Source organism: Lytechinus variegatus, chromosome 9 (assembly GCF_018143015.1).
Source record: "Lytechinus variegatus isolate NC3 chromosome 9, Lvar_3.0, whole genome shotgun sequence".
Lineage (NCBI taxonomy): Eukaryota > Metazoa > Echinodermata > Echinoidea > Temnopleuroida > Toxopneustidae > Lytechinus > Lytechinus variegatus.
The window spans coordinates 7,968,705-7,978,759 of record NC_054748.1 but is presented as its reverse complement, the minus strand read 5'-3'; the positions used below and the strand labels follow the sequence as shown (position 1 = coordinate 7,978,759).

The 10,055-nt window shown below is 34.4% G+C and overlaps 1 protein-coding gene across 1 annotated transcript; it reads right to left on the bottom strand.

Moving 5' to 3' along the window:
* Positions 1 to 1,755: 1,755 nt before the first annotated feature.
* On the bottom strand, positions 1,756 to 8,448 carry LOC121421342. Its single transcript, XM_041616031.1, has 2 exons — positions 8,072 to 8,448; positions 1,756 to 3,026 (listed from the first exon to the last, which is right to left on the bottom strand). The coding sequence occupies exons 1-2, from the start codon at positions 8,135 to 8,137 to the stop codon at positions 2,301 to 2,303; spliced, it is 792 nt and encodes a 263-aa protein (XP_041471965.1). The 5' UTR covers positions 8,138 to 8,448; the 3' UTR covers positions 1,756 to 2,300.
* Between the last annotated feature and the right edge of the window lie 1,607 nt (positions 8,449 to 10,055).

The following is a 10,055-nucleotide window of genomic DNA, read 5'->3' as shown; positions in this document are numbered from 1 at the left end:
TCTCTAAAACCGAATTGATTATCACATATAATACTATATTTCTTAAGGAAAGCAACTGTCCTTTTATAAATTATCCTTTCAAGAATTTTTGAGAACGAAGTTAACAAGGATATTGGGCGATAATTACTAGTAATCAATTGGTCTCCCTTTTTGAAAATGGGTATAACTTTAGCTATTTTCATCTTCTTTGGGACCTGACCAAGCTGCAATGATAAATTAAATATATGAAGCAGAGGATCAGCAAGAGAATGTATAATGTTTTTCACAACTCTATTTGTAATACCATCATAACCGGGTGTCTTTTCTGCTTTCAAATTAGATACAATCTCAAGTAATTCTTTTCTATTAACTGGAGTAAGAAATATTGAACTATCATTTTGTTTATCCAAAAAGTCCTTAAACGAATTTTCTACAGGTATAATATTTCCAGCTAACTTCGGTCCAATTTGAGAGAAATATGAATTAAATTCATTTGCTATAGAATGAGTATCTTCAACCATATTTCCATCTACACTTAATTTATTAACAGCACTAGATTTGTTAATTTTGTTTAGAGCCCCATTTATTGTTTTCCATGTATTTTTAAGGTCGTTTTTATATGATTGTAATTTTTCTGAATAAAACCTCTTTTTTGCTATTCGGAGAGTAGTTGTTAAGGTATTCTTATAAGACGTGTATCTATTCCGTGAAATATCATTTGGATTTGATATATAAGAAACATACAGATTATTTTTCCGATTGATGGACCTTAATATCAATTTTGAAACCCATGGTAGCTTTGGAACACGTTTATAGTCGTAATTTCGATATTTCTTCAGAGGAACACAAGAATCTAAGCAATCATTAAAATATTTCAAAAATATGTCAAACGAGTCATCGACATTCTCTTTCGAGTTATAAACGTCAGACCAATCAACAGAGCTTAAATTTTCTTGGAGGCGTTCAATATTTTTGTCACTAAAGTTGCGACAGATCCTATATTTCTTTTCCATTTTTGCGAAGGATTGTATTGTTTGGATATGGGTAAAAATAAGAAAATGATCGGATATGTCTGTCGTTACAATGCCAGCTTTCGGAAGAGGATGAGAGTTACAGAATATATTATCTATAAGCGTAGCAGAATGATCAGTAATACGGGTTGGTCTAGAAATAATCGGCAAAAAAGTAGAAGTTAACATTAATTCAAGGAAATCGTTTGTTAAAGAGTGATTACTGGTCAAGAGATTAATATTGAAATCACCAGTGATGATACAATTGTTATTTATCAATTCGCCGTTTTGCAAAAGTTCATTAGTAGCAAATAAAAAATCTTCTATACAAGAAGTTTGAGGAGGTCTGTAAATGACACCTATAAGAGTTTTCTTATCTTTATGAATTTTTACTTCTACAAATAAGGATTCAATGATATCATTCATATATTCAAATTTATGTCTAATTGCATAATCAAATGAAGACGGAATATATAATGCTAATCCACCTCCAATTTTATTTTTCCTATTGTTTATAACAATATCATAATTCGGGAGGGTGCATAAGGAATTCGGTGTTTCCGTGAACCAAGTTTCAGTAAGAGCAATGATTGGGGGATTGGCAAACTGTGTATTTTCTAATAATCGTAATTTCTCGAAGTTTTGGTTAGCGCTTCTTATATTCAAATGCAAAATAAAAACATCTTCTTCTCCAATCGATTTAGCATAGTCTTTGAATGAATTTTCTGTATAATATGGAGATGAGGAGAGATTGTATGCTTTATCATAAATATCGAATTCAACTTGAAGCTCATCAAAATTACTTGTAAGAATATCGGTAGAAAATCTATCGAATGGAGTATGATGATTTGAGATAATATTGCTTTTATCCTGATGATTTAGTAATAAGAAATCATCATTATTCAGATGATAAAATGGGAAATCACGCATATTATCCACCATTTTGAAATAGAATATATTGCAATTTTAAAACAAAATCTTTGTAAGCTGAGCATTTAAAGCATCTTTTAGATTTGATACCAACATGACCCCAAATTCGAGCTGGAAAAATAATGCAGTAGTAATAGTTAACAAAATAAAGATTATCAAATACAATTATTAACGGTCGGTGAAGAATATTTGCACACAAAAATAAGTAAAATGACCTCCATGAAATGCTTGGTATTGAAAAATTATTGAAAGGGCAGTGAAAAAATGCAAAATATACCACGGAAAATAACACAGATATTGATCGATGCGAAAATTTTTGTGACGAGAATTTCATAAGAAATGAAAAGAATACTGGAAAATGGAATAACATGGATAGTCCTTCTACAGCTTAGAAAAGTCCTCTCTGGAATGAATGATGATGGGTTGACACTTCTCATCCTTCCTTACATAGATTCGGCCATTCTGGGTCCACAGGAACTTGTATCCGGCATCTCGGCGGGCCTTGTTGACATCTTTCATTAGTTCCTTAGTGGAAGCGATCAAGTTTTCATTGAGGTAGATCTTGCCATCGCTGTTGTATCCTAGATCCTTTGTGGAGAGGGTCTTCAGTTTCCTTCTCCCATCATACATGATGTTCCGAGCTCGTCTTGTGGTGAATCGCACGATGATTGGGCGGGCTTTGTTATCAGCTTGGCGTTTGGAACCCAGCCGATGAACCACATCGAAGTCGGATGCTGCAAGCTCAGGGCTGATGTGTTTCGCGATATTAAGTACGATCCTTTCAGGAACCTCGCCCTGTCGTTCTGGTACACCTGCCACCTCCAAGTTGACCCTCCTGTGGTACTGGTCAAGATCGTTAAGCTGGAAGGTCAATTCACTGAATCTCTTCTGAAGACAGATATTCTGCTCCTTTAGTTCTCTGTTCTCCTTTTCAATCTTCTCGGCCTTCAACTTCATTTCCCCAAATTTCTCGTTGAGGAACGACAGCGAGTTCACAATGCTATTTTGTCCCTCTCGTACACTGTCGATAGACTTCTCCAAGACGGTCAACTTAGCACTCAAGGAATTGGAAAGTTTCCCTAGCTCATTCTTGATCAATGATAGAAAATATTGCTTATTGATTATTGCTTATTGCTTATTTTGTTTTGAGAGGTCGGACGTGTTTTGAAGGTGCTCTGACGTTTGTGCAATTTTAACCGTGTTTCCTGACATTTTGTGAAAACGTTTTATATGGTTGCATCGGGGACTGGATGGTGGATATCAAGGATATACTTGTTTTTCAATTGGATAACTTATTTGGATAATATCGAACGTTTTTAACTTGAATTTTTGATCATTTTGGAGAGGAGAGTGTCAATAGACTTCTAAAACTAGCATCATTTACGCGTCATTGCCTAGCAACGCATCATTAAACGCATACTGGCCTGGATGGAACGCATCATTGGTATCTTTTTGCGCAACCATTCATTGTGCGCTTAATTCTGATTGTTTCATGTAATTGTGACGTCACGATGTCAGGGAAGAAAAAGTCGTCGAAAAACAACTCTGGTGATAACGAAGAGACAAATGAGAGCTATTTTCTATCATTGATCAAGAATGAGCTAGGGAAACTTTCAAATTCCTTGAGTGCTAAGTTGACCGTCTTGGAGAAGTCTATCGACAGTGTACGAGAGGGACAAAATAGCATTGTGAACTCGCTGTCGTTCCTCAACGAGAAATTTGAGGAAATGAAGTTGAAGGCCGAGAAGATTGAAAAGGAGAACAGAGAACTAAAGGAGCAGAATATCTGTCTTCAGAAGAGATTCAGTGAATTGACCTTCCAGCTTAACGATCTTGACCAGTACCACAGGAGGGTCAACTTGGAGGTGGCAGGTGTACCAGAACGACAGGGCGAGGTTCCTGAAAGGATCGTACTTAATATCGCGAAACACATCAGCCCTGAGCTTGCAGCATCCGACTTCGATGTGGTTCATCGGCTGGGTTCCAAACGCCAAGCTGATAACAAAGCCCGCCCAATCATCGTGCGATTCACCACAAGACGAGCTCGGAACATCATGTATGATGGGAGAAGGAAACTGAAGACCCTCTCCACAAAGGATCTAGGATACAACAGCGATGGCAAGATCTACCTCAATGAAAACTTGATCGCTTCCACTAAGGAACTAATGAAAGATGTCAACAAGGCCCGCCGAGATGCCGGATACAAGTTCCTGTGGACCCAGAATGGCCGAATCTATGTAAGGAAGGATGAGAAGTGTCAACCCATCATCATTCATTCCAGAGAGGACTTTTCTAAGCTGTAGAAGGACTATCCATGTTATTCCATTTTCCAGTATTCTTTTCATTTCTTATGAAATTCTCGTCACAAAAATTTTCGCATCGATCAATATCTGTGTTATTTTCCGTGGTATATTTTGCATTTTTTCACTGCCCTTTCAATAATTTTTCAATACCAAGCATTTCATGGAGGTCATTTTACTTATTTTTGTGTGCAAATATTCTTCACCGACCGTTAATAATTGTATTTGATAATCTTTATTTTGTTAACTATTACTACCGTACTGCATTATTTTTCCAGCTCGAATTTGGGGTCATGTTGGTATCAAATCTAAAAGATGCTTTACATGCTCAGCTTACAAAGATTTTGTTTTAAAATGGCAATATATTCTATTTCAAAATGGTGGATAATATGCGTGATTTCCCATTTTATCATCTGAATAATGATGATTTCTTATTACTAAATCATCAGGATAAAAGCCATATTATCTCAAATCATCATACTCCATTCGATAGATTTTCTACCGATATTCTTACAAGTAATTTTGATGAGCTTCAAGTTGAATTCGATATTCATGATAAAGCATACAATCTCTCCTCATCTCCATATTATACAGAAAATTCATTCAAAGACTATGCTAAATCGATTAGAGAAGAAGATGTTTTTATTTTGCATTTGAATATAAGAAGCGCTAACCAAAACTTCGAGAAATTACGATTATTATTAGAAAATACACAGTTTGCCAATCCCCCAATCATTGCTCTTACTGAAACTTGGTTCACGGAAACACCGAATTCCTTATGCACCCTCCCGAATTATGATATTGTTATAAACAATAGGAAAAATAAAATTGGAGGTGGATTAGCATTATATATTCCGTCTTCATTTGATTATGCAATTAGACATAAATTTGAATATATGAATGATATCATTGAATCCTTATTTGTAGAAGTAAAAATTCAAAAAGATAAGAAAACTCTTATAGGTGTCATTTACAGACCTCCTCAAACTTCTTGTATAGAAGATTTTTTATTTGCTACTAATGAACTTTTGCAAAACGGCGAACTGATAAATAACAATTGTATCATCACTGGTGATTTCAATATTAATCTCTTGACCAGTAATCACTCTTTAACAAACGATTTCCTTGAATTAATGTTAACTTCTACTTTTTTGCCGATTATTTCTAGACCAACCCGTATTACTGATCATTCTGCTACGCTTATAGATAATATATTCTGTAACTCTCATCCTCTTCCGAAAGCTGGCATTGTAACGACAGACATATCCGATCATTTTCTTATTTTTACCCATATCCAAACAATGCAATCCTTCGCAAAAATGGAAAAGAAATATAGGATCTGTCGCAACTTTAGTGACAAAAATATTGAACGCCTCCAAGAAAATTTAAGCTCTGTTGATTGGTCTGACGTTTATAACTCGAAAGAGAATGTCGATGACTCGTTTGACATATTTTTGAAATATTTTAATGATTGCTTAGATTCTTGTGTTCCTCTGAAGAAATATCGAAATTACGACTATAAACGTGTTCCAAAGCTACCATGGGTTTCAAAATTGATATTAAGGTCCATCAATAGGAAAAATAATCTGTATGTTTCTTATATATCAAATCCAAATGATATTTCACGGAATAGATACACGTCTTATAAGAATACCTTAACAACTACTCTCCGAATAGCAAAAAAGAGGTTTTATTCAGAAAAATTACAATCATATAAAAACGACCTTAAAAATACATGGAAAACAATAAATGGGGCTCTAAACTAAATTAACAACTCTAGTGCTGTTAATAAATTAAGTGTAGATGGAAATATGGTTGAAGATACTCATTCTATAGCAAATGAATTTAATTCATATTTCTCTCAAATTGGACCGAAGTTAGCTGGAAATATTATACCTGTAGAAAATTCGTTTAAGGACTTTTTGGATAAACAAAATGATAGTTCAATATTTCTTACTCCAGTTAATAGAAAAGAATTACTTGAGATTGTATCTAATTTGAAAGCAGAAAAGACACCCGGTTATGATGGTATTACAAATAGAGTTGTGAAAAACATTATACATTTTCTTGCTGATCCTTTGCTTCATATATTTAATTTATCATTGCAGCTTGGTCAGGTCCCAAAGAAGATGAAAATAGCTAAAGTTATACCCATTTTCAAAAAGGGAGACCAATTGATTACTAGTAATTATCGCCCAATATCCTTGTTAACTTCGTTCTCAAAAATTCTTGAAAGGATAATTTATAAAAGGACAGTTGCTTTCCTTAAGAAATATAGTATTATATGTGATAATCAATTCGGTTTTAGAGAAAAACATAATACAACTCATGCTATATTGACATTAATAAATAAAATATCTACTTCTTTTGACAATTCTGATCATACCGTAGGATTATTCCTCGACTTCTCAAAAGCGTTTGACACAATAGATCATGAAATACTGTTATATAAGCTATCAAATTACGGTATCAGAGGGACAGCTTTACAATGGTTTAGGAGTTATCTTACTGATAGAATTCAGTTTGTTACAGTAAATGAATCAGAATCTCCAACAAGGCCAGTTTCCTGTGGAATTCCACAAGGTAGTATTCTTGGCCCTTTGTTATTTATACTTTATGTTAATGATATGAAAAATTCATCTCATGTTCTCTCATTTATTCTCTTTGCTGATGATTCCAATATTTTCTATACACATCATGATCCACATGTACTTGTGAGAACTATGAATACAGAATTTAAAAAAGTAACAAACTGGATTAAAGCCAACAAACTGTCACTGAATCTGCAAAAAACTAATTATATGCTTTTTAGTCATTTATTGAAACATCTACCGCATCAAATACTTTTAGATAATACTGAAATCAAAGAAGTGCAAACAACAAAATTCTTAGGTCTTACTATTGATAACAAGCTCACGTGGAATGCTCATATCAACAATATTTGCAAAACTGTGTCACGAAATATTGGAGTCATCAATAAGCTTAAAAACGTTCTTCCAGCACAGGCGCTATCCATGTTGTATTGTGCATTAATCCTACCGTATCTTAATTATGGAATTCTGGCATGGGGTAATGCCTCTCAAACGAGACTAAATAAAGTCTTGCTACTTCAGAAAAAAGTAATGAGAATAATATGCAATATGTCCTTTAGATCTCATACGGATGAATTGTTTCGTCAGAAACGTATCCTTAAAGTCAATGACCTGTACCGCTTGCAACTATTCCAATTCATGTATCAGCTAGATAGAAATAGTGTACCTAATGTCTTACAAAAGAAATTTATGAGAAACAATACTTTACATTCATATAATACGAGACAATCAAACGACTATCACCTACCTAAAAGTAGAACAGTATTTTCTAGCAAAACTATATTTTTCACAGGACCAAAACTCTGGAATTCTCTGGACAGAGAAATGAAAGAGGCAGCTAATCTTAACCGATTTAAATTACTCATCAAAAAAATTCTTCTGAATTCTTATTGATTCAATCAAATATTTGTGAACTTCATACTTATCCACGGTAATATTGATTATTTTAAAGTCAATATTTAATTTTGTATATAGTGTATATACATTTGTGTTACAGTGTTTATATCTATATAATTGTATAGAATTTTACTGATTATTTTACTCTATTTGTGTCATATTACCCTTGTATAAAGTTTTAATAGGGGGTCTACATTTTACAAGCACTGCTTTTTAGTAGGCCCATCCACTTTTTTTCTTTTCATTGTACGTTTCAGTCCTGCATGTGTTATGCATTTTTTTCATTGTAAACATGATTTATTACGAAATGTACTTTGATGATTGTGGAATATGAATTTATCAATAAATAAATAAAAATAAATAAATAGCTCTCATTTGTCTCTTCGTTATCACCAGAGTTGTTTTTCGACGACTTTTTCTTCCCTGACATCGTGACGTCACAATTACATGAAACAATCAGAATTAAGCGCACAAAGAATGGTTGCGCAAAGAGATACCAATGATGCGTTCCATCCAGGCCAGTATGCGTTTAATGATGCGTTGCTAGGCAATGACGCGTAAATGATGCTAGTTTTAGAAGTCTATTGACACTCTCCTCTCCAAAATGATCAAAAATTCAAGTTAAAAACGTTCGATATTATCCAAATAAGTTATCCAATTGAAAAACAAGTATATCCTTGATATCCACCATCCAGTCCCCGATGCAACCATATAAAACGTTTTCACAAAATGTCAGGAAACACGGTTGAAATTGCACAAACGTCAGAGCACCTTCAAAACACGTCCGACCTCTCAAAACAAAATAACAATATCATATTTGAAATTGCGCCTGATACGTTGTGCTGTACATGGTCTATATCCTCCCATAGTTATCGATATCGTCATCACCGATGTTACTATCGCAATCATCTTCATTTCTCTATTATAAGTATTATCTTCGTTAACATTTCTATTAATTCATTATAATTTTATCATCATAAATCGATGGGGTGGGAGAAGGAGGAGGAGAAGAATTACCAAGGAGAAGCAGACGTACATGTAGAATGGAGGAGCAGTAAAAAGGGATGAGATTAATAATGAGAGATGAGGAAGGATACGGAGAGGAAAAGGAAGATATAGAAAAAAGGAGACGCAAGAAGAAAAAGAAGAAGGACGAAGGAAAAGCAGTAGGAGACGTATAAGAAGGGCAGGTGGGCAGAAGAACAACAAGAAGAGAGGAGACGTAGAAAAAGGGAAGGAAAAGAAAGAAGGAAAGGATGAGGTGGAGAAAAAAGAATAATGAAAGACGACAAAGGATATGAAGAAGAAAAAAGGATTTAAAAAAAGGAGGAGTAAGAAGAGTAGATGAAGAAGGGAGTGAAGGATGAGAACAAGAAGAATGATAAGGTGGAAAAGAAGAATAACGACGGAGAAACAGAAGAAGTAGAAGAGGGGGGTGAGTTTGTTCTAAAGTAAAATCAATGTGAGTAGAATTAAATTAATGTTTTTATTTATATTGCACTTGCAGTGATTACATCATTACAATACTAGGATGCCATTATGTTCAATAATTTAAGCTTCAAAATTCGGTAATTCACGGGTGAAGATAAATTATGGGGCCGTAAGCTGCAGGGAGATATGTAGAGTGATATTAGCATTAGGTCTTTGCTCTAAAATAGATGGAATGTGATTATTATTAATATTAGTTAGTACACTTACTGGCCTAAAAGCAAAAGCAAATAGGGCCATGATATAAGCTTCTCCATCAAGAGAATTGAACATTATTGACCTTTCAGGATTGCTTGGCATTGATACTCATCGAACTGTTCTTAGTCATTGCCCTGGCCTATGATCATGAAAAAGCAAGATCAGTCACCCGTATAGTAGAGAATCATTGACAATAGCATGCTCAGCGGGTCGCCACAGAAAACAATGGGAGAGCTAGAAGCTCACAGTCTTGAATTCCCCATATCCGCTGCCGTGATTATTGTCGTAATTTCAATAGATAAACCTACTTCAAAAGACCGTTGGCCCGCCCGATGGGGAATCTTTTGTAATAATGTAGTGTATTAAAGTATGTGTTTGCAGTAACTACCGCCCCGACTTCTGTTGTGCTATTTAAAAGATTTCTTTCACCATCATCGAGTAGCGATTAGCGTGTAAAATCGCATAAATTATCTCACAAAACGGATCTATTGTTCATGATTACAAACATCACCATAATCATTACCATTATCTTTCATTTTTTTTAATAATAATAATAATAATAATAATAATAATAGCGGCATATTTACCCAGGGTAGCCACTTCAGTTCCGAAAACTGTTTTCCCAGAGGGCCCTGCTATTATTACCCCGGCTTTAGCACGGC